The sequence below is a fragment of the Porites lutea genome, chromosome 5 (genome assembly GCF_958299795.1).
Source record: "Porites lutea chromosome 5, jaPorLute2.1, whole genome shotgun sequence".
Taxonomy (NCBI): Eukaryota; Metazoa; Cnidaria; class Anthozoa; order Scleractinia; family Poritidae; genus Porites; species Porites lutea.
Genome location: NC_133205.1, coordinates 14,087,980 through 14,112,930, shown reverse-complemented (window position 1 = coordinate 14,112,930; position 24,951 = coordinate 14,087,980). Strand labels below are relative to the sequence as shown.

The following is a 24,951-nucleotide window of genomic DNA, read 5'->3' as shown; positions in this document are numbered from 1 at the left end:
GCCAAATTACTAGCCTGATATTCATCCGATTGCTTCGAGTCGTTTTCTCCTCTCAACAACGTCGTTACTGAGGGAGTAATAACGACTCGAAGTAATTGGATGAAATTCAGGCTACCAAATTAGGCAATTACAAGATGGCCGTTAAATTAAGAGAAACGTAAAAATAACCGCTTAAAGCATTAAAGGGAGGTTAAAATAACACAACAGATACAACAGATGACACGGATGGGCAAAACTGAAGAAGATTGAAACGGATTGAAAACAGTTGTTGACCTCTGCTGTTTGCAACTTCAAAAATAAGGCTCAGGAGACATATTTGTTTGTCTCGAATCTCTGATTTTGTCATTTCCCAGTGTAATTTCTATGCTTCCTTTAAGTTCCATGGCGATTGAGGGCGAGTAATTGGCAAAATTAAACAAAATGAACTGGACTGCCGTGACACAGGCCCTTTAAGTTTACTTGAGTACGAGAACGGCAAGGCAATAAATTCTACCATCTCTTTCTAAACTCGGGCGCGGTCCCCTCTCTTCAGCTCCAACCAAAATTCCCTTCTTTTAAGTAACAGGGCGAATTGGGATAGTCGCGAAAACGTTTAAAAGGATGTGAAGTCTATTTTTCAGCGATGTTTTCATGGACGTCGCTGTTGTCGGATCGTAAGGTCCCTAGTATTAGAGAGCTTAAGCAGAGACGTTTTTTAACGACCCACGTCAACCGGAAGTGAGTCCTTCTCCGTTTTTATATACCTTGACGCTAACAAATTTGTATTGCTAAGTTTCTTTTCTCTTATAAAGACGGTTTACTCGAGAGTGTCGACCGAACCAGGGGGGGAGGGAGAAAAGCGAAAAAAGAGGGTAAAATCCCCCTCTTTTCTCCCTTCCTCCCTATCCCCTACCCCTTCTTTCGACGCCTGCTACGCAGGCTAACTGTCGCTCAAAAACGCTGTTGCTTAAGCTCTCTAATTGACCTCTAAAGGAGACTGTACTTACCATGACAACCAAATAAGAGTCATAGTGATTTAAAATTGTGTAGGTTAAATTTGGATTCTTCAATCTTTTGGGGGACTGCTTGAAGACCAAACTCCCAGTACGCGCGTTTTCCATTCTTTCACCTTCAAACTTCTAACGTAAATTTCTGGTTAAAACCCCTGGGCTTGTACAACTTCGTAACCGGGGTTTTAGGGGGGGCTTATAAATACTGAAGGGGACTTATATCCGGGGTGGTGTTATAAGCGGACTAAAAAAGCGTTTCAAAACAAGCTACAAAGCAGTGCTGATCAAAATACTTTTTGAATTGACTCATTTTTTTAAGCTGCATCAAAACATCGTAAAAATTCGAATTCATTTCAATACAAGCTTGAGGGAGGCTTTTGTCCAGGGATTTGTAACGGGATGTATTTTTTGTTTGCAGGTAGATAGACTGCGAGCAGTCTCTTATTTTTCTTTGCAAAGTTACTGCACACGAAACCTAAGCAAGCCGCGAGCCGCGAGAAACGAGGGCGTAAGCCCGAGAAAAAATCTCGTCTCTGTGGGAATAACGTCGTGGTTTGCAATCGCGCTGGATGAGATAATAACTTGACGGATTTTAAGAGAAAAGGCGGACTGCAAGCAGTCTAGCAGGTAGATGGGCCTATAACTGGGGGCGACTTATCAGTGGGGGGAGGGGGCTTATAAGGGGTAGTTTACGGTATATTACGTGTATTTCCTCTTTTGTGGAGGGCTCCAGAAAGAAAAGCTTCAGGCATTATTAAGAAAGAATTACAGCGTTTTGAAAAAGAGTTTTCAGACGCGTTTGTAGGAAAGAGGTGAAGGAAAGAACGTTGGACTACACCAAAAGACTAACGATACTATTACCTTAACTGTTTTATTCCAGTTTTCTGAAAAAAATTTCATGCTATGTAGAAATCTGTTATATCCAGGTTAAGATGGATTTTAAAATACACTAGCATATGAAGTAAACAAATCAAGTCATGAATGTTATTCTTGGACGGGTTCTTTTTCCACTTCGAAAGGTTTATCAACTGGAAGAGATCCACAGTCCTCTATTGTGACATCTTTGGTTGGTTTATCACGACCGTCAGTTTTCGTTTTTTCTATCTTTCTGACAACATCCTAAACATAACCAAAAGATAAAAATGTGTGAACATTGCCCAGACATTGCCAGTAGAGCATAGAGATTATAACTGGGAAGTTTTGGTTTACTGTCTTTTAAAACCCTAAACTAAAGGTTACATTCCATAGCTCAAGTGTACGCGTCACTGCTCCATCGATAAATATTAAGCCACGAAGAATCCCCTTGGTCTAAAGGTGACGTTACATGGGACGATTCGCAATGACGATTTTTAGCACAACATTGTTGCGACATTGTTTCAAAAGGTTACAACATTGTTCCAGCACTGCAACGCTGTGTTGCGCTAAAAATCGTCGTTGCGAATCGCCCCGTGTAACATCACCTTAAAAGACAATTTTGTAAAAGTATTATAGGGTTAAGTGGAAGCTTTTGGCGCTATTTATTTATCTGTAGCATAGTGACCTGTAATCAGTGACCTGTGGAAAGTGACCAGTATTTCAGACCCCCCCCCCCCAACCCCTAGAAAAATATTGTTGCTGTATATATCCTTCAATAATATAAAGAAAAGCTAAAAATTAAAGTTTGGCAATTTCTACTAACAAATATTTGCATTGCCATGAATCCTCAGTACGTTATAAAATATGTTATAATATGTATCAATAGTAGTTTAGTACATGTAGTGGTAGTGTCGTGGTGGTGGTAGTAGCGGGAGCTCTCGCGCTCGCGAAGCGCATAGCGGAGCACTATGAATAACAAAATTTGGTAATCTGTACATCGAAGAAATTTGTTTCTGACAAAGGGCCTGTTTACAAGGAGAGAGGGTTACCCTTGTGCTAGGGTTACCTTAGCAAGTTAGCTCTGGTTTACAAGCAAAATTCACAGGTAGGGTTACTCCATCACCCAGGTAAACTTTACCAGCTTTGCTGACGTGTTTCGTCATGCGTGACATTTTTTGTAACGGTCCAAGATTTGAAAAAAACTTGAAGTTCTCTACAGAAAACACACAAAAATGGGAAAATATTATCATCGTAGACAGAAAACAACTTTTTTTATTTTTCAGATGTTTAAAATTAAGCTCAAAAATTGGATAATACCGTTCAAATTGGAACGATTACTGGTCACGCATGACGGCAGAAAGTTGACCCAAGCAGGCGTGTTATCCCTAGCTGAGCGTTTGCAGGGCAGGTACGGTAACCCCCTTGCTAGGGTAACCCTAGCACTCAGGTAGGGTTATCCAGCGCTAGGGTAACCCTACCTGCCTTGTAAACACGTCGTGTCAAAAAAAAGGAGAAATATGCGAGTGTTAGGGTAACCCTCTTGCTAGAGTAACCCATTCCTCGGTTCCCTCATAAAACAGTGCATCCTTTTCAAAATTTTCTTGCAGTTCTCACTCCCCCTGCCTAGCAAAGTTGAAACTCAAAAAAAAATTCTGGATACATGAGGCCAACATTGTTTTGGGGGTGAGGGCAGGGGTTGGACCTGCGTGAATTGGAAAACGCCCCAGAAATGCAGAAGTGTCCCAAGACTTTTGTCCAGGATTGTAGAATGCTTGCAGGCACTCTACCCTGTGCCATTCTATGGTCTATGCTTGTTATTCAAACACAGCAATACATACCATTCCTTTTAGTACTTTCCCAAATACAACATGTCTACCATCAAGCCAAGATGTTTGAGCAGTGGTGATAAAGAACTGTGAACCATTTGTATCTTTTCCAGCATTAGCCATACTCAGCCAGCCAGCACCATAGTGGGAAAGTTTAAAGTTCTCATCGTTAAACCTATCACCATAGATGCTCTTACCTTTAAAAAGCAGAATTAAATAATTATGCAATAATATATTTTTTTTAACAAAGACCCCTCAAGGAGGTGATAGCTCAAGCCTTACACTAGTAAACCCAAGAAATATTCTACTCTAAGCCCTTAATGGTCAAGGAGAACACTGCATGGAGTCCAAAGGATATGGTACGTAACCTGGTGGAAGGTCATGAAATAAATAAAATACTTTATAAGGCTCTTGAAAGTAACACATTGAAGTGTTAACTTCGTGTAGATATAATAAAGGAAGATGGTAATGTGTTTCTTTATTCTGCAAAAGAGCCAATAATTAATCTTGGTATGTGTACTAAATCGTTAGCACGTAGCTGACTCCAAAGGAGCAAAAACAATGTCTTAGAACCTCATAACAGCATATGCTCTCACAAAGAAACAGAAGCTAGACAAATTTTGAAAATCAGAGGGGCTGTTGACAAAACTTTCCTTTGACTGGATTTAGGAATTGGATTGGACTGTACTAAAAACGTAGATCCCATTGGATTCCATTAGTCTAAGAATAGCTGGATTGCATTGGATTAATCTACTTAATAAGGTGACTCGACCCAGTTATTTTGTGAGGGTACCATCCTACTTTGAAGCTCTCTGGTATACCCACCTTTACTTTGATCATAAGTCTAACATATAGCATTGGATAACATATAGATCAATCTACAATACAGCATAAAATTTTTGGCGATCGGAGTAAATGTCACATGGTTATAGTGCCACGTCTCTTTGAGGTCTGAGTCGAAATTCTGCTGTTCCCAGCATTTTTTCGTGAAAATTTCTTGGCTACATATAGTGCTTATTAGTGCCTTGCGTTGACCAGAGTTCCACCAAAATCACAAAGACCCAATGCGAGAAATTCAGCAGTTTCCAAATTTAGGTCATATAATTTATGCATAAATGATAAGCAAACTTTACATGATTATATCTAATAAACTATGAGATTTATCCCTTTATTTTAGGGATCTTTATAACCAGATGGGTCCTTGCAAGTCAGCAAAAAGCTTCAGGGCCTCGTAAAATGCACACGATTTCGAGCAATGCAAACATATACAAATTATAGTTTTAGCTATTTGTTGACGTTTGTCAGCGTTTAAGAGTCCGTCTCACAAAAAAAGCATTATAAGGGAAATAAATTATTTTGGGGACTTCGGCTAGTGTCCGCTTAATAGAGGGTGTCCGCTTAATACAGTGTCCGCCTAATGCAGGTTTCACTGTATTAATTCACAGCAGCTTTCAAAAATACTATGAGCTTAAGGCTTCATAACTTGTTCACGTGGCAGCTCCACACCAAGAAAGTATCCCTGCAGGCATAATAATCCTGCCAGCTATGCTGGATATTACAAACTATCTTGGATCTAACTCAAACATAAGCAAAACAAAACACAGAAATTATGATTTAAAATGTAACTCTATGGTCTACTTTGAACTTTTCATTCAGATGAAAACAGTGATCAGGAAAATGCTAGTTTCATGTTGCAGCATTCTCTTTATAAGTGCCAATTAGATCATGATGTTTTCAGTTTGATCCGATCTGAGCCATTGTTTTGACAATCTGATCTGCAGGCCAATTCAGGTTTTGTTACCTGCCTATACACAAGCTGACTGAATTCCATATCTCACGATTAAAAGGCCAAAGTAATTCGATAAGTGACCATGACAACCACTGCATGAGCACTGCCTGCATGCAGAACCTTAAGTCTGTGTACAGAAATGATTCAAGGTGCGAGTGTGGAATAACTGACTTTTGATGCAGAATTTAAATCTCCTTTTCTCAGGCAAATACAAGGTAATTTGGAAGGAGATAACCTGGCACTATATCAGAAGTTGTCATCAGGGTTTTTTTCCATATACCCATGCCTGCTGATATTTACTGTAAGCAGATCATGCCCTTTTGATGACACCCTTGAATGTAAGCAGGATATAAATGCCCGCTTAAAAAAACCTTTAGGTTCTAAATTTCCAGTTAACAGAGTGTAAAAAATTCCATACCGCCAGTGCCATCTCCATTAGTGAAGTCACCACCTATGAAAGAAAACAAATATTTATCATTCAGACATCATACATACTCTACTTGACAAACAGGTAAAGTTATTAAACTCAAGTTGCTGTGAGTGAATAAAATTACCTTGGATCATAAAATCACTAATGACTCGGTGAAACTTGCTTCCCTTGTATCCAAAGCCTTTCTGTTTAAAGGTGATAAAAAGAATCAATAATTTTCACAGTGAAAGTTGAAGTGCTGCTTCAATTCCTGCTTAAAAAACAATACATCTGGTACAATTAATACAAAAAAACTGTGGTGTATCAAAACTTTACCCCCCCCCCAAAAAAAGTAATTACATATGAAAATTGTATGCCCCCCCTCCCCCCTTGGCAATAACAATTTTTAAAATGCACCCTAAAGTTAGCTCGCCAAGGGCGCCCCAAACCTGGGGGAGTCTGCAGGGGGCAACCCCCAGTAGTTGGCTTGGTCAAAAGTCTCAACCAAGGTCTGTGGCTTCCGATTCGGATCCACCCTCAAGTACCCTCCTCGCGTTGATTGGCGCTAGCGCTTTCGCTTTTAACAAACACCCCCATAAACCGTACATTTTCTGAAAGCTTAATAGTTCCAGATTATTGCTTATTTCTTTTAAAAAATCAAAATATTAACGCGATTTAGAAATTAGAAGCTTTTTGTGAAAGTGGATGTCATTGTAAATTTAAGTCCAGTCCAGCCAAAAATTAACGGAAGAAGCCAATTAAGAACGCATTCGCTTCTTAACACGTTTGACTAAAAAACGGTGTCTCAGATTTTTGTCAAGTGCATTTGTTCTGTTGTTATAAGCAGGTGAAGTTAGGGATAGCAAATCATTAGCACTACCTGTGAAAAAAATACTCTAACTCGAAAACAAAAAAAGAAATCAAAATTCGCAGACACGGTTTTTTAGAAAAACTATCTGACAGTAAGTGGGCCAAATTTCAGCCAAATTGGTTCAGGGGTTGCCGACTTGGAGTTTAAAACGTACCCTCAACTTGCCCTGATTTTCATTTCGAGAAAATGGTGGAAAAAGATTTTTGGCGGTGTGTTACCCGTGATGAGATTATGACAGATTATAACACCAAAGCTGTCAATGTTGATGCATACCAGCAAAGGGACAACAATAGTGACACAGCAGGAAAAGTTGAAAACGAAACCCGACAACAGATGAACAATTCATTTCAAAGGCTCTGCTCTGTTCGATCCTTTCTGTTGTCGAGAAAGCTTCATTAAAATTTGCAGGGGCAGTTTTCATTTTCGCAACGGACAACCCAAGTCGAGCTAAGCCCACTTTTACTCGATACATTTTTTAAAAGTTCGACACTTCCCTGGAAAAATCGACAACAAACCGCTTCCTAGAGTTTTTCTTGCAGCTTCTTTCCCACTAAATAGACTTTCAAAACAGTACTTCGTCCGATTTTTATATGGCGCGGGACCTCTCGTGACTTCACCTCTCGCTTGGCTGCTTTGTGGGCTAAAAAGCTCACCCCGCTCGCTAACGAACTCGTGAAACTCGATTCCGCGGTAGTTTCAATGGGTTTTTCAGGAGCTTTCTTGATTGTAGTGGGAGCTGTTTTCGCTCTCTGCTAATTTCAAAGCCCACTCTTTGGCGGCAAAACGATTTTGTCGTCTTCTTTTGTCTTGGAGTCGAGGACGAAAACGGGCAAGCTATTTTTTCTTCTTTGGAGGCATTCACTTTCAAACTCCAGGGAAAAACAGTGAGCACTATACTTGTAAACCACGATTTCTGTCAAATTGCGTGATTAGCTTGGTTCAACAGCGGCACGCATATCAAGTATGACAGGACTTGTCAACAATCAATTAAAATAATTAGCATAGAAAAAACTTTTCCACTCCATAAGTTTGCACAGAAAAAACATTTTTTCCTGGAATTTTTTTTAAAAGAAAGCTCTTGATGAGCTCTATTTAATCGTCTAAAAATTGCAAATTTAGAAAAATGATGATTTTTTACCCTGGATGATACCTTAATCAGTAAAAGGATAAAGGAAATCCTAACGCAAAAACACCAATATAATGCGAAATATTTATCCCAATTTAAAGATAACAATGCTTAACGAAATAAAAAAATATCTATATTTTTTCCAGGTTTCAGCTGTATGCATAGGCATATGTGCGTACATGCATGCTACATTCCTGGTAGTAGAAATTGCTTATAGGTTACTGGGCCAAGTTTTATACAGGTAACATTTTGCTGTTGACAAAGAAACGCTGAAGCAATTTTTTTTGTCTACTTTTGAAGGAAACGTAGATTTGCTTCAATCAACAACAATCGACAACTTTTACATAGAAGGCCAGCCCTGTGTCTTAATATTTCGACCCCCCTCACATTTTGTGCATTTTCAAAATTGACCCCCCAAAATTGGGCCTATTAGAAAATTGTACCCCCCACCCCAAAACCCCAGTCCGCCCCCGCTTGGATATAATAAATGAACGGTCTCTTAATATGATCAAGCCACATTAACTGAGCTATTGACAGTATAAAAACAATGTAAACGGTTAACACATTTCATATTGGCAATGAATGAATAAAAGAACATGCTTTACAAAGCTGATACGCCTCGTCTGCGAAATAGGACGCAAAACATACACTGTATGTTTTCTTTTTTCCATTTTTGCTGTTATTTTAAAGCCAATGGTCAAAATCACATCCATTTTCGGCTCATACAGGTTCTTAAGAATAGCATTGCATGACATTTTCTCACTTTCTGATCACTTTCCAGCAAGCTGGAATTTGGATATTCCCCGTGATCTTCAGTCAGAAGAGCAAATGTTCATTTTCTTGTCAAGTTTAATGCCTGGACGAGTCAAAGGCTCTTGAAATCCAATCCCCAAGTTAACCATCGTACTCATTTGAAAGACTCCTTCATGTCTTAAATTTGGTAAGACCTCTAACCATGCTGTAGAAAATTTGCTACAAAGAAAACTCTGAGTCTAAACAGCGAACGCTGAATGATGCATGCTCTCAGCGAAGAATTTGATCCCACTGAACTTCGGAGAGCGCGTGCTTCTTCAGAAATGATAGATCTTCGCACTCTCGAGTCAGACCTGATTAATTACGAAGTCCGTCTACTACGAGTGAGCAAGTGACTCATTTGCATATCTCTGTCCCTGCAATAACCCGTGGTACGTTCGCACATCCCCACGAGTTAAAAACAGACATTGACATAAAAGGAGCAAAGAATTGTGACAGTGACAGTTCACTTTTTAAGTAGTGAAAGCAACATCTGTTAACTTTTTCATTTTGGCTGTTTTAGTTGACAGCGGAATAACAAATTCTCTTCTATTATTCCTGAGCATTTTCCTTGGAACGTTTTCTAATAATGTTTGTATTGTTCAAGAATGGTCTCTAAGAGGGAGAAACATTGATAACAATTGATTCTTTCCAAGAATTATATCTGCTGTAAATTCCAAATTGAGTAACACAAAAATTTATGCTGATCCGACAGGGACATTTTCATCCTACATGTAGCTAAGATACGACAACGACATTTTTTCCTAACCTACCAGAAGACAGTAAGTCTCAGAAATCACCAACAAAGTGACAGCATTTCCCCCTTAAAAGACCTCACAATTTTATTTATGTACGTCAATTTTACCTTGATAATATACCAATCCTTAATCATTTAAAATTTCTGGGATAAAACATTTCCAAAAAAGAAAGACACTTTTTGTTCATTTGTCTGCATTGTCATTAAATATGCAACAAAAAATAGGTCACCTCTGCATTGATAGCTCAATGCCAAAACATGGGGCTTTCAAGGGTAACATGTGTCATTCCATATTCATGCTCTTCTCCAGAGACTCAATAGGCCATTAATCTAGGTTGCCCCAAGCCTCTGTTTCATACCGAGGCTAGCTACACTGTAAGTAGGATTAAACCATTGAAATGAAAAAGATTTTCTTCTCTCATGCTTAACTCATTTTCACAAGAAAGGTTTTGCACTTAACCTTGTTTTGAAAGTGAGAGTTTTTGGAACTCAGAAAAGGTCTATTCTTCTGCCCAAATCCAGAGATAAATAGTTCCATCATGCTGGCCAATAGGATTGTGGCTATGCGCGGTACATACATAGAGACACAAGAATGGCCACTGTCATGTAAGTGCCTTTAAAGCTGATGGCAACAACACAAAAAGACTACAACTGTACAATGATCAATTTGAAAAAGATGAAGATAAATTGTTGCCTATTCAGGTGGTTAGGGGTGTGAAGTGTGGTGCAGGAGGTAATGCATGATGTTGGAGCTTTTAAGGTGGTGGGGGAGGGGGGAGGAGTAAGATTCTTGATTATATCTGATTTTATAGAAAAATCAGCACGTTATCATTTACGCTATTAAAGGGTCAACATAACAAATAATGTGTCAAATGATAAATTTATATTATTTACGCCTTATAGACTTTTGTAAAAAAAATATTCCTCATAATGGAGTACATAACTTATCTAATAAATTAATGGGAGAAATTTGGTACAAGTGCAAGAACAATTAGTACACGTGGAATTGAATAAAGCAAGGCCAACAAAGGCCTGGTTTATAACAGCTGATTACCATGGATTGTTTCTGCTCGTCTAAATTATTTTACTTTAAACTTTAAACCAGTTGTTTAAACGTGGCATAAAAGCGAGTGTACACAGCACTGTATACCTCAGATTAAAGGTAACATGAGGAATGACTACTTACATGATTACCACGCTACATTATAAATTATCCTGCTGATATTGCAAGCTCACTCACCTCGTGAGTTGAAAGTTGGTAAAAATTGTCAGCAGTCTTTGGCACTTCCTTTCCAAATAATCCGATCTCAATTCTGCCAGCTTTCTCGCCACCGATTGTAATATCAAAAAATACCTTCTTAGTAACTAAAGGTTTGTCACCGGCTTTAGCGCCGAAGCAAGCACAGGCCATAACAGCTAGGTACAACCACGAGGACATCTTGAATTTTCTTGAATAAGGCACCAGGGGTTAGAAGTTTTTGATGTTACAAGCGAGCACGCGTGGACCAATCATCTGTTGCGGGGCATTTGGGAACCAATAGTTTTTCGACAACTCAAATCACCTCACGATTGCGTTACAAGAGAACTTCAGTTGTCAATTTTTACTGCACTTTTATTGTCAGTATACGTTATAGAGTAATACCTCCGAGGATTTAGATTTCTCCAATCCATTTCAGAGATTTTTCCTCCTGAAAAATGTTTGCTTTTGTGAAGAGAAGGGTTGCGTGACAGTTCTTGCACAAAAACACTTCCGATTGTCTGGGGCGCGCAAAGCATCATTCTGGCGACTTCGTAGTCAAAGGAAGGTTTTGAAGATTTTAATGCCTTATCGCACTTTCAGGGTAGTGAAAATTATAATGGTAGTTAGTTTTGCTATTTGCACTTTAGTTTTCCTACTTCTTCCTGGTGATTCTCAAGGAGGAAAAACTAAAAAGGGACCTTTGGTTACTGAAAAGGTGGGTTCGCAAAGCCGCTTCTCTCTCGCGCGCAAAAATATTAGCTAATATTTGGTTGGTTTCACGGTTTTAAGTGCGTCTGCCTTTTGCACAAGGATATCATTCATTCTGTAGGTTATGTACCTAGAGTGTTAGCTTTAGTTACAAATTGAGGTTACCCTGCAGAGGTAGCAGTGGGTTTCGTGGGAAGACTTGGTACACTGAGTAAACATAGTTTCCTGGCGTTTTTGTGAGCAAGCTTAGCATATCGTGAGATGACTCTCGCGCGAGCGACAGGTTGCATATTGGAATGAACCTGCTTGCTATGAATATAACTAAATTTATTATACATTGTATTGGCTAAGAGCCTACAGCTAATTTTGGAAATCAGCGCAACCAACGTTGCGCGCACAATTTATGCATGATTTCCACTAACAATGATAGTCTTTACACTAGAGCCTAGATAAGCTAAGAAATATTTCAAGACAAGTAAATTTTTAATTCTTCAAGTAAAAGAAAGCTTCACGCCCAACCTATATTTTTTACCTCAGGTTTAGTTAAGCCTGTTTTCCCACTGAACATAATTAAGATTGATTGACATGCTTCGCCATTCTCAAAGCTTAAGAACCCACAAGTCCGGGGGGGGGGGGGGCACTTGGGTATTTTTTGGGTGGGTATGTGCCGCCCGGGACCCCAAATTGGCACCCTGTTCTAAAAAAAACTTTCCTCTAAAATTGATACCCCGTTCTAGAAATGGGCCAATTTTTTATACCCCGTTCTAGAATTCGCCCTAAAACTGATACCCCGTTCTAGAAATGGGCCAATTTTTTATACTCCGTTCTAGGGTGCAACGAGAGTACAACGGTTTGCTTGTTAATGCGCTGAACCATATTTTAAAAGCAATCTGTCCTTGAATAATTTCAAATGGCTGCTTACAAAAGTGGAGCTTTCATGCGTTCGAAATATTATACCCTGTTCTAGACAACGCCTCTGAAATGGATACCCTGTTCTAAATTAGGAACTTCAAAATCACGACCCCTTTGGGCGGCACATACCCGTATAGGTAATGTATGGGAGTACCCTCCCCCTCCCCCCCCCTCCCCCCGACCACAAGTTCACTGAGTCTGTTTTAAGGATGGTTTTCAAGTCACTTGAAACTTTCTTGAATCGTTTCAACTTTCCGACTTTAATGAGATGCAAAGTATAGTTACTTGGGATTTTACTTATTTAGGCCTTCACACAGGCATTTTTGATTAAGTATAACTGAGTCTTACTTAACCCATTCGCTCCTGGAGATTTTGCCGAAAAACGTGTTTTGAAGCTAGTCAAGTAGTTTTCTGGTCACTGCCATGCTATAAAGAGCTAAAACTTACCACAAACCCATTTATAGGTCATACACTTCACGGCCTTCTGATCCATATTCAAAATATAAGCTTACGAAGTTTGGGCATGCGCAGAAAGCAAAATTTCGAGATAGGTTTTGGGTTTAAAAGTGACACAGCAGTCTTGACTTTTACTTAATTTCGCTTTCTCTCCTCCCCTCTTCTTTCACTTTTCTTGCCTTATTTTTTTTTCTCTTGCTGGGCATTTAGTAGGCTTCATTTTAGTGGGAAACGTTTTTAAGAAAGCTTTTAGGATCTTAGGATTAGGTGAAAGGAAAGGTAGGTGGGCCGTGGAACAAGGTTTTCTTGGAAATTTTCAGGTCAATGTTACATGGTTTTTAGCCTTTTTCTGTGGTGTCCTTGACTGAATTGTGCTCATTCTGGTATGCATTGAAAGATCTCTTCACTCTGCACAAGTTAGTGGACAAAGTTGTCCTTGACCGTTAAAACTGATGACATGACAAACAGTAGAAAGGACATGGATCTGCACGGGTGGCTCAGGGGCGAATGGGTTAACAGCCTAGTGTAAAGACAACCAATATCAATTCAGGTTCCTTGCGATGGTGTGTTTGTCATTATTTTCTTCAAAACAATGTATGATAAAACAATTATTTGATTCAGTTTTTTTGATATCCTAAATAATCGATGTCTCGGTAAGATCAGCCTCAGCCTTCAGTTCGGCTGATGATACTAACTTCAACCTTGCTTATTCGGGATATCACAAAAACCTCATCCAATAATTGTTTATTATTTGTGTAGCGTTGTATTCCACTTTGGGGGGCTAAGTAATACCACAATTAGTTTTGTAAAGTGAATCAACATGTTTACGTTTACAGGTTTTCTTTGACGTCACCCATGGAGATGTAAAGATAGGTCGTGTTGTCATCGGTCTGTTTGGAAAAACTGTACCAAAAACTGTTAAAAATTTTGCTACATTGGCAACTGGTGAGGTAGGGTGATCAGGCATTTATACGATACTTAGCATGTTCATGCTGATAATATGAAATTAAAGAAGATTAAAATCATTTATTTAACAGAGCTCAAAATTGCGACTGATACAGGCGCATTTGCAACCGCCGATCAGTCACAAATTTGTGACTAGGTTGGGGCCAGTCAATTTGTCACTAGCATTTTCAAGACGACTATTTTAAGCCCAAGTTAATAAAGGTACACCATATTGAAGAATATTGTGTCCTGTTGGAACTTAAATGGATGTAATGGATGTAATTTTCCCCAAATCGCGGCCCTTGATTTTCGTGTAATCATGCAGGTGTATTAAAAAGTAAATACTGTGAGTAGGATGAGGAAATATTATTGTGGTGTATTGAGGCATTAAGTTTCTCAGAATATTGTCGCAATTACTGTAACTCTACGGTTAAATAGATTCACTTTATTGTTTGTGTTTAATTGATAGATTTTTGCAGTTGTTAAGATGTGAAGTCATGTTGGCACTTTATTGATACTTGAGATATCAATGATTTAACCTTTAAGTACTACTGAAAGCAACTTCATGCATCTGACGTTACGTATGTGTCATGGATGTGTTTATAGGGGTAGCTTTGTACTTGACTATCATGCAGTCTACTTGCAGCGCCTCATGTCCATAGAATAGAAAACACATGTATATCAAGCTTTTCTGGAACAGGTCAGTCCACAAATTCAAAGAAAGCGTTGATTACTTTGGAACAGTATTGATTACTTCTCAGTGGTCAAAAAGAAGAACAATCTTAATAAGCAAAACTTCGAGGTTTACTGGAAAACCAGGAGCGAAGATCGAGGATGGAGGATCAGGAATCGAAAGTCAGGGATAGAGGATCGGTTAAAAAAACTTGAAAATAAAATAAATAAATTGTGGATCGTGGTGATGTGGACCACAGACTGTAGATAAAATTTCACAAAACATAACCCCGCTCGCTGTACTGAGCACTAAATTTAAGTGAACTACTTTGAGTCTGACTGATTCAGTGACTCTTTTGGCAAAAACATGAAATTTTCCCTCAAAATGAAACGCTTTATCCAAGTGATACCAGGATAAAATGCAGCCGGTGTACAGCTCTAAACATTGTACTCTGAGACCACGTAAACATCAACTGTACAAAGATATTAAAAGCAGATACTAAGCAGCCATGGAAATTGTAATTTTACTTTCATGCAATTTTGATATCTTATAAAACAAACAACAAATTCAACAGGAATACATGTGAACTGAATTATTAATTCTCAGTTGTATAAGGCTTTGCTACACATTTTTCTTGTGCTGAACAAAAACTGTACCAAGCCTCATCTTGTCTGCTACAAAGAAGCTATATATATTTTAAATATACTGATAAAAATCATCATTCAATTTTTTGAGTGTAAATCCCTGAAAGAGTTCTCCTCATTGGAGCAATATCAATATGCAGAAGGTTTTCAAAGGCTTCACACCAGTGTGAAGCTAAGATGTGCGGCCTGTCTCTCCTTGCAAATTTTAAGTTTTGAGTATTAAGTTACATTATGACTTATAACACTCGTTTTGTGTTCCAAACAAAAAAGTAGCATAAGAACACCAGCTGATAATATTTATCTCCAAGCAAGCAAGACTCAACGCTACTAAGAGCATTCTTGTCTTTTTCACAAAAGTTAGTAGTTTGGATTGTACGATGTTATTACTGTCAAACTCAGAAAACTGCAAACACCTGAAAAATTTCAGGAATGTTGATTGTGTACTGGCCAATCACAATAAAGTTCAGGACACGCGAGCAAACCTCAAAACCACAACCTAATTACCGTTGCTGTTTGCGGTTTAGTTATCTCACGCCTTATTGGCTAATTTCTCGCAACACAATAACATTCCATCAATATTTTGGTGTTCATGGTTTTGTGAGTCTCATAGTAACCTGCTGAAGACATTTGTGGATGGTACATTTTAGAGACAATAGTACATCCGGTACTGAATACTTTAACTTACGTTCCTGTTGATCTGTGAAGAACGATTCAGAAGATTTCATTTGTTTATTCAGTGAGTAAATGTTTGCCCTCCTTTCGATGGTAGTTCATATAAGCTGTTGGAGTAATAAAATTAAATGATGTTAGCTTGTCAATAACTGTCTATAATTACTTGTATTATATTTTGTTTTGGTTACTTGCTTTTGCGGCTAAAATTTTCCAACATGCGATTAAATTTTAGGATTTACTCGCAAATTGCGATCAACAATCTTTTTTAATTTCGAGCCCTGTTTAAGGTCCTTATGTTTGTGATTAAATGTATTCATAGGCCAGTTGAGAAATGCACCATGAGCAACTCAGATCATTAGCAAAGAGAATGCTGATGTAATGGACATCGTAAATAGCAGCTGAAAGTGTGGTGTTTCTCTTAGTAGAACAGGGTTTTCGGTAGCATTTGGAAGTACCGGATGTAGTGTTTCAGCTGGCGCACATGCACCATTCGCGCCGCTGATGCAAACGTTGAGTGCCGGAGGCATGAACTCCTAGGGGGGTCTGGGGGCATGCCCCCCCCCCCCCCCCCCCCCAGGAAATTTCTAAAATTGGACTCTCTAAAATGCAATTTCCTGCGTTCCCTGGACTGGAATTGGGTAACCGGGAAGGTCTTTTAAGGCGTTAAAAAATGCTCACAAAAAAAGGAATTATAATTATGTGTATGACAGGAATTATCTCTTTTTTTTCGATTGTATGCATTACATAACTAAGTGAGTAAAATAAGGGTCAAGTCTCTCTTTGGTTAATAAATGGAAAAAACGATTTTTCACACTTAAAATTATTTTGTGTGTGAACTACTGGACATTACATGTCAAACAACCGGACGTTGCGTCCGGCATCCAGCCCAAAATGAAACCCCTGGTAGAATGCTAAGTCTACAGAGTTTATGTAGGGCACTGAATATTATACAACTATCCCCCGAAGGAGAGATAAAAAGTGGTGGATATATACTAAGATGTGAAGCATTGAGGTACATATCTAGTGGTGTTCTCTGACCCTGAGGGGAGATAGTTGTTTTAGTATTTACCAAATCAGTTGGATAAAAATGAAAAACGTAACTTTTTGTAAATTATTAAAAACGTCATGTAGTAGGAACTTTGTATACATTATTTACAAACGTTTCGGGGATTTTTTTAAGTGCATGTTTATGATTTTGTTGCAAGTTCATCATATGAAAATAATTTTTTACCTACCAGTAAACAAGCAAGCCAAAGTTCGTCACTTTCTTGGTATTTGTTTGTACAACTTCTTCATTTCTCACTCAAATTTCATCTTTTGAAAATGTCTTGAAACAAGGCGCCATCTTGACTCTGGTTGCAAAACAGTGAATAGGCGATGATATTCCGAGTTACGGGAGCCAATCAAACCTCATGAAAATTGCTATTCACTGATTTGGTAAATACTAAGATGAAATGATCTACTTGATGACAGCCAAGTTGTTATTTTTGATGTCTGGGATGTCACTGCAATTCTTGTTGCTTAAGTTTACACTATTGAATATCTGTGATTATTTTTGTTTGCCTTAAAATTGTGCAAGTTTTGCTTGTATCTGACTGTCACATTTTGTTTTTGCAAATATTTGTATGTAAAAATCATTTGTGATGCTGCAGTACCGTAGTGCCCAGTACATATTTTCCACATGGGTGGCTTGTAAACATATCTGGTATCATAACTAAGACAATGCATTGGTTGAATTTTATTGTCTTATAGCGGTTATAATTTATTGAGGAATCACATCTTCTGTTATGTGATATAATTTGGTTGTCTAAATGTACATTTCAGAAAGGGTTTGGTTACAAAGGAAGCAAATTTCATAGAGTGATAAAGCAGTTTATGATTCAAGGTACAAAAAACTAAATAGGTTATTAATGTTAGCTAATATGGGTGGTTCCTATGTGTTTATTGGGCTCTGGTGTCTTATTTTTACAGGGTGTCCCAAAAATTTGTTCCCGTAATAATTTCATGCACTATAACTTTTGATCAAAACTTTATTTTTATGTAAAATTTCTGGAAGATGTTTATTTCTCTATCGAGTACATGTATTCAGAATTTCAGTAACTTGCATGCCCTTTTTGTTTTTTATTACATTGTGTAGCAGTTGCGGCTTGAAGTGGGATACAGCGTGTAGACCCACAGATGATTCATTTTGAGCTTTTTTATCGCCTGGTGCGCAGGAGCCAGTTCAACCCCCAAACAATATTTGTTTAGTTTAGGCAGCTGAAAAAAAATTATCTCATCCAAAACAGATAATCATCCCCACCTCCTTCCACAGCAAGGCTTTTGTACGTCTTTACAAGTTTGAGACGAGCTGTGCGTTACTTGGCAGACTATAAAGCCGAGGGTTTTTTTTATTGCCATCTGAGGGGCCATTAAATTTAAACATTTTAAACAGTTTTTCATGACCCTTTCTGGACTTGGCTTGCTAACTATGTGAGAGCTTCCTTGTTGAGTCTCCTATTTTGTATCTAGCCTTTTTTAAAACTATTTGAGCTTCTTTATTCAGGACTTTTGGTCATCCCTTTCATTTCTTGCCTTCAAAACCTTAATTTCTCCATGATCATTTTACCACCCAACAATCGAATTTTTCCAATTTTTTAAGCAGTTTCTACAACAGATAAGCCAGTAAATCGAAGTATACATGCTTATGCTATCACGCAGCTGAACGTTTTTACGTTAAGGGGGTTTATCTTTCTTGGTATTCACAAAAAACAAGGAAGGAAATCGAGCAATTCGGGCTATGAAATACAAAAATATGTGGCTGGAAAATATACTCAATCACGGGCACCTTGGCGCGGAAGTACACAGATTGAATATTCTAGTCAAAAGATGGCACAACAAGTATGAAAATAGTGAATTAGATTGAAAGACAACTTTTCGTTGAATGATTTGCTTACCAAGTCCAATCGTACTGAAATACAGACTGATGAAACAGAGGAACGCACTTTCGGGACACCCTGTATAGTAAACTTTAAGGTTTAATTTCATTTTCATATAGCTAGTCTGCACAAACATTTCATATGTGCCTGAAGTTTCAATACTCTTTCCCTCAGACTATCTTTGTAGATTAGAGTGAACAACAACAGGCCAGGATGCAAAAGTTGAGTGTATTTAACCAATAGATTTAAAAATGATTTACTATGGCATTTGCTTTACCTATTGTGCTTGAAGTTCAGAAAGCTCCATAGCCAAAGATCACTACTAGTTGAGAATGTGGTGTTTACATTGTATTTAATTTTGATAGCACTTTGTTATATTTTTTCTCCTAAATGCAGCCCTCAATTAAGGGTGATACATGTTCACATGCACGCCCTGTTGAGTAAATTTCATTATTTTATGTTATTGTAGGAGGAGACTTTACCAGAGGAGATGGAACTGGAGGTAATCTTTTACTGACTTGGTACTGAATCAATGTTTTCTTACTAAAGGTGGTTGGGGAAGAAGTTTCACTGCCTTCTGTTCCCAACTGATACTAAATTATTTACAGCTTGATCTGGGACGTGCACAGAAGACAAAATTTTGATGTTGACTTATATCACTGTCTCTCTCTTCCACCTCTTTTGCTTTTCTCTCCCCATTTTTGTTTTGTCTGCTGGGAATTTACGACCCTTCCTTTCAGTAGGAAAAGTTTCGGCAAAAAACCCTGGGGATCTAATTTTCAAAATAATTTGGAAGGAATTAGTACTGTACAAATGGTTGTGTAGTGGAATATGTTTTAAATGGGAAATGATTTCAGTTCAACCATATTACAATTTTGGCTTGGCTTGTTTATTTGGAAACATGATCAGTCATTTAGGTATGGATGCTTAGATCTCTTCTTCCTGTTCAAGTTAGGTGACAAAGTTGTGTATGACCATGAAAACCAATGTCGTCACAAGTGTTACAAGGGATATAGATTCGCAAAGCATGGGCAGTTGCATTTACCGGCAGTTTAGGTGTGATTGACTTATTTGAGAAATAGAGTATATGATCTCTCTTTGAAGATGTAAGAAGAGATCAACGTTTGAGTTAATTTAAATTAAGTCCAACATGTCTAATTCGGGTTGACCCATGAATCAAGAGTGGCTCACATAGAAATTTCGGCTGTGAAGGCTACTTCTTTTCAAACGTCAAAGTTCTTATGTGCCGAAGCTATTACTAAAATTTATTTTCACTTGTAAGCATTTGAAACCATTGAATATCATGAAAATGAATTGGGTCTGACTAATTAATTTTGATGTCTGAATAAACCGTGGATTTTATATCATTTGGGTGGACCTAAATAGATATTAAGTTCGTTTTATGAAAAAGATCGACGTTTGAGCAGGGCCTAAAAGGTGTCCAGCCCTGTAGCATATGTGTACATGCATTTTGGGTGGTTATTTCTGGTACAGAAAGATGGAAGCTGGGGGTATTGACCTGAATAATAATATTATTATTATTGCATGTCAGGCAAGGTTGTGGAATGTCAAAGTACAGCATGCCTAAACAAGCAATAGTTCTGGGAGAGAGGTGTATATGATTTAACTCAATCACAGTCATGACTCCCGGTTCATATGCAGTGTAGCTGTTTCCTCTAGTTATCCATACTTTTGTATTATTTTAGGTAAAAGTATCTATGGAGAAAAATTTGACGATGAAAATTTCAAGTTAAAGCACCATGGCCCTGGCTGGGTGAGCATGGCCAATGCTGGAAAAGATACAAATGGCTCACAATTCTTCATTACAACGGTCAAAACATCATGGCTTGACGGCAAACATGTTGTTTTTGGCAAGGTTCTTGAGGGAATGGTAAGTTTGAACTGTTGCATTATTTTTTTCACTCATCAGATAATTAACAGTTATTGGACGTGGTTGAGCAAAGTATCGTGTTTTGTCAGTGGCGAGCAGATCACTTAATGATCTGCGAGACCACAGGTAGCCCAAGCTCGGCGAGCATCGGCATTGTTGCGTAACATTCAAAGTATGAGGATTTGTATGGGAAAAAAACCTATCGTTTCTGTAACCTACGAAAATAAAAGGATTTCATTAAAAAACAGCTTACCTTACTTAAAATGTGTGTTATGTCTCTCTTGTGTGGTCCAAGGGCCGATTTATGGCCGTTTTATGGGTTTTATGTAAACGGTTTTCTTTATATAGAGAGAAAACCGTTCACATGAAAGCCATAAAACGGCCGTAAATCGGCCCATGGACCACACAGGAGAGACGTAACACACATTTTAAGTAAGGTAAGCTGTTTTTTATTGAAATCCTTTCATTTTCTTAGGTTACAGAACCGATAGGTTTTTTCCCATACAAATCCTTGTATTTTGAATGTTACTAGCCTGTGAACAGGCCTTTGGTTGAGCGGGGTGGGGAGAGGGAAAAGCGAAAAGGCCTCTCTCCCCCCCTTCCCCCCGTTCCCTTCTCTTTCCTTGCTATTTTTCCCCAAACAGAGAGCCTGTTCACAGGCTAGAATGTTACGCAACAGTGCCGATGCTCGCCGATACTCACATTTCGAGCTTGGGCTACCTGTGGCGAGACACTGCCAAATCACGATATTTTGCGATAACCGCGGAGTTCCATAATAGTTGTAACATACAGACACCGAGTTTGTTTTTTGATAAATATCACCGACGACAAAATTTGGCAAGAAAAACGATATTTAGAGTAACATCAAATGGTCTGCGATAGGAAGACAAACCAGCCTAGCTGGAGACATCCATTTACCATCTATCTTTTATGTAGCTTGCCCTTTAAACGCGCGGACTGTGGTGTCGCCGGAAGGACGCATTGTGTACCGCCTGTTCTCAGCCTTATACAGCGATGCGTTAGGACAAGTTGGTTTTTATACTGTAAGTAATTGAGATTTTGTTGTAGGATGTGGTGGAACAGATGGAGAACGTTGATGTGGACGGAAGCAGCCCGAAGAAGGACCTCTTAATCGCAGATTGCGGCACTATGGAAGTTAATCCGCCATTCAACATACAAATTGAAAGAGAGTGAACAACAGAAGAGTGTATATTTTCTGTTGTGTAACTCGGACGTTTTGATAATAAAGTAAAAATTTGTTTTAAACATAGGCTTTGTTTGTAAACACACACAGGCTTTTTGTATTTATGCGTTTACTTCCTCGAAAGTCCCTAAATTAATCTAAATCTAAACTGATAACCGTATCAATCTCCCATACGGGATATATATGATACAGGAGTATGATCAGCGGTCTTAGTTATAATAGTGGCTAGTGTTAATAATCCTTAAAATGTTTAAATTAGATAGGCCGTTTTTAAATGACTAGGTTGAGGTTGCACAGCGCAAAGTTAACGGTAATGAGTTAAATTCTTGGATTGTGCGTGGAAAAAAGGAAGATCGATAACAGTTGGTATTTGATTGTAGTCGAAGATATGACAGATGAGAAGTATGATGTGTTTGGCGACCAGTTGGCAGGAAGGGTGAAGTGGAGGTATGGACAACACCGTGGACAATTTTGTACATAAGCGTCAGGCGTGCTATCACCCTACGCTCCTCAAGCGACTACCAACCGATATTACTAATCATGTTCGTCACAAAGCGAGCTGCTCGTCGTTTTACCTTCTCAAGTAATAAGATGTGACCCTTCTCGTAAGGATCCCAAATCGGGTTACAGTATTCAAGCTTCGGTCTTACCAGGGTCTTATAGGTTATGTTCTTGATATAGGGTGAACATGATTTCAGGTTAAGGCGCAGTAAGCCAAGAGTCTTATTCGCTCTGGTGGTAATTGAGTTGATATGGTGACTCCGGTCTAAATCGTCAGACAATCCAACTCCTAAATATTTCTGTTTGGCAGATAACTCTAGGGGCGTGTCTTAAAAGGAGAATATCATGAAAGTTACACCTGGGCGGCACGCAAAATGGGGAGGGGAGGCAAGGGACGCGTCTCTCGAGGCTCTGCTGTGCGCTCGCATATTCTCTTTCGCCTCCTTTCGCTCGCCAGTTGAAATCGAGACATTGCTCACATGCTAAGTAGCAGGGGTGAGTCCTAGCTCACAAACCAGTCCAGATGTTTCTTAAACTGAGAGTTTTATTCCATTCTCTCAAAAGTATTTAAAAAGTTGAACTGGAATAGAAAAACCTGAAACGTAAGGGACTGGTCAAAAAGTATAGGGGGGATGGGCTGGAGCAGAGAGGGGGTGGGTCATGAGGTTTTGAGCCTTATGCAAGGGGTGGGTCGTGCAATTTTCAGCTACCCTTAGGGGGTGGGTCACCCTATTTTTTACTAACTACTAACGAGACAGTTGACTACACTTGTTATATAAAACACAGCTAACTGGAATTATTGCTAAAATACTCACAAACCTGTTGTACGAGAAAATACAAAGGTTGACAGGCCGCACATCTATACGGGCGTGGAACCCTCTGTTAACCTTTTTTTTTTTCGGCTCTAACGAGCATGTCCTTTAACGATTTTGTTTTTTTGTAAGGAAATGATTGGTGGTTCTTTAAAAATTTATTGAAGTTATTGTTGGTTTTGTATAAGATTCCATTTTTCATTCAAGCTTCCTTTATAGTAGACACTGAGGGCTGGTATTGTGTCACGAATGGCAATATTTCTTTTTCCTCCTTGTTGTTTTGTTTTAGGAGTTTAGACTCCCTTTTGTGAATTTTATTTCTGATATTAGGTTTTCTATCAAAGATAGGGGGCACCCAACGAGAATATAGTTCAAAACCAATTTAAACAGTAGATATAGGCATATTTTTATCCCCTAAAAATTTTTTCATCTGTTCGGATCTCCTAGCTGAAAGTCTAGTGATACCAAAAATTATGGGGATCAAAACTTACTTTTTCGAAAATTTCAGCCAGAAAAAAGGCTCCCGAAAATTCTAGGTGACCTTTTTAGGGTAAAAATCCGTTAAAAATGGGCAATTATACCGTTTTTTTGGATGTTCGAAAATCCTAGGAGGGGCAGACAAGCAAGAAGTTTTACAACAAATGTTCCGAAAATACTAGATCTCAAATCGTCTTTCGAACAGATATTTTCCGAAAATTCACGTTGGGTGCCCCTGAAAGATTTTTAATTTGAATTATTTTCCTCAAAAGTTGTTTCTGAGGAGTCTTTTCGTAGGATTCTTAAGGATTCTCCTTTGATAAATTTTTTTTTTCTGAACATTTGGAGGGTGACACGAGGTGAAATGTGTGTGCAAGAAGCTTTCCGTTTGTTTAAAATGTGTCTTTGTATCAAGGATAGATTTTTCCTTGAATCTTGTGCCTTTGTATACAACCGTGTCTAAAAGCGCAGTCTCAGTGTCAAATGTTTCGGCCGTGAATTCAATAGTTGGGTGATGTAAGCTTGCTTGTTCAATGAAGGCTTCGATGTCTGGTTTACTCATGTCCCATAGGGAAAAGATATCGTGTATGTGGCATTTCCAAACTGTTGTTATAAAGACAGTTTTGCTTAGAGTCGTTGTTTCAATATATGTCATGAAAATATTGGCAAAGGAATCAAAACTGCTGTCTTTGTGCCCATTGCAGTTCCATGGTTTTGTAGGAAGTGCTTTCCACTGAAGTGGAAGAAATTTTCTTTCAGGATTAATCTAAGCATTTCCGGCAAGTAATGTGTAGGAATGGGTTGTCTTTGTTGAAATTTTCATATGCTTTGTGACAGATAATTTCAATGTACCCTCGTTTTGCTGTATATTTGTCAAGACTCGTAACGTCCATTGAAACAAGAAATGTTCGGTTTTTCACATTCGTCTTTTTAGTGAGAGGTATGATTTCTGTGATTTTGATATTGGTTGTAGCAGTGTATCAACAAATTTTGTCAAGCACAGAACAAGGTTTTATTGGATTATTAAGAGGAAACCGAACATCCACGTTTTAACTAGGGGGTGGGTCATGCAATTTCCAACCTTGCTTTAGGGGTGGGTCAGTCATTTTTGTGCCGAATGGAGGGGGTGGGTCATGTGTTTTTTACCAACCACATTTCCAAATGCTCCGGCCCACCCCCCGCCCCCCCCCCCCCCCATACTTTTTGACCAGTCCCTAACATATCCTTCCAGGTGATGTCATTACCACGGGCGGAGGGCTTAAAGGAAAACGGGGGGCCTTTGGTTAGGCCCCTGGGGTCATTTGCGTAAAACTTGACACTAACGTCTGACGTCAAAATGAAGGATTTTGACAAAGCTTAACTTCAGACGTTAGCGTTTACGTCCGACGTTGATATTTTTAACGTAATTGGCCTCTGGAGGGAGAAGGATCGCCCGCTCCAGGCGGGGAAGGTAGAGAGATTCCACGCTCCAGGCAGGAAGGGAA

The 24,951-nt window shown here is 38.7% G+C and overlaps 2 protein-coding genes across 2 annotated transcripts; one reads left to right on the top strand and one right to left on the bottom strand.

Moving 5' to 3' along the window:
- Positions 1 to 1,848: 1,848 nt before the first annotated feature.
- On the bottom strand, positions 1,849 to 10,893 carry LOC140936290 (peptidyl-prolyl cis-trans isomerase B-like). Its single transcript, XM_073385737.1, has 5 exons — positions 10,655 to 10,893; positions 6,014 to 6,074; positions 5,878 to 5,910; positions 3,683 to 3,867; positions 1,849 to 2,108 (listed from the first exon to the last, which is right to left on the bottom strand). The coding sequence occupies exons 1-5, from the start codon at positions 10,850 to 10,852 to the stop codon at positions 1,974 to 1,976; spliced, it is 612 nt and encodes a 203-aa protein (XP_073241838.1). The 5' UTR covers positions 10,853 to 10,893; the 3' UTR covers positions 1,849 to 1,973.
- Positions 10,894 to 11,184: 291 nt separating this feature from the next.
- Positions 11,185 to 21,739, top strand: LOC140936289 (peptidyl-prolyl cis-trans isomerase B-like). Its single transcript, XM_073385736.1, has 6 exons — positions 11,185 to 11,369; positions 13,567 to 13,680; positions 17,489 to 17,549; positions 19,052 to 19,084; positions 20,289 to 20,473; positions 21,542 to 21,739. Exons 1-6 carry the CDS (start codon positions 11,235 to 11,237, stop codon positions 21,665 to 21,667), a joined length of 654 nt encoding a protein of 217 aa, XP_073241837.1. The 5' UTR covers positions 11,185 to 11,234; the 3' UTR covers positions 21,668 to 21,739.
- The last annotated feature ends 3,212 nt before the right edge of the window (positions 21,740 to 24,951 follow it).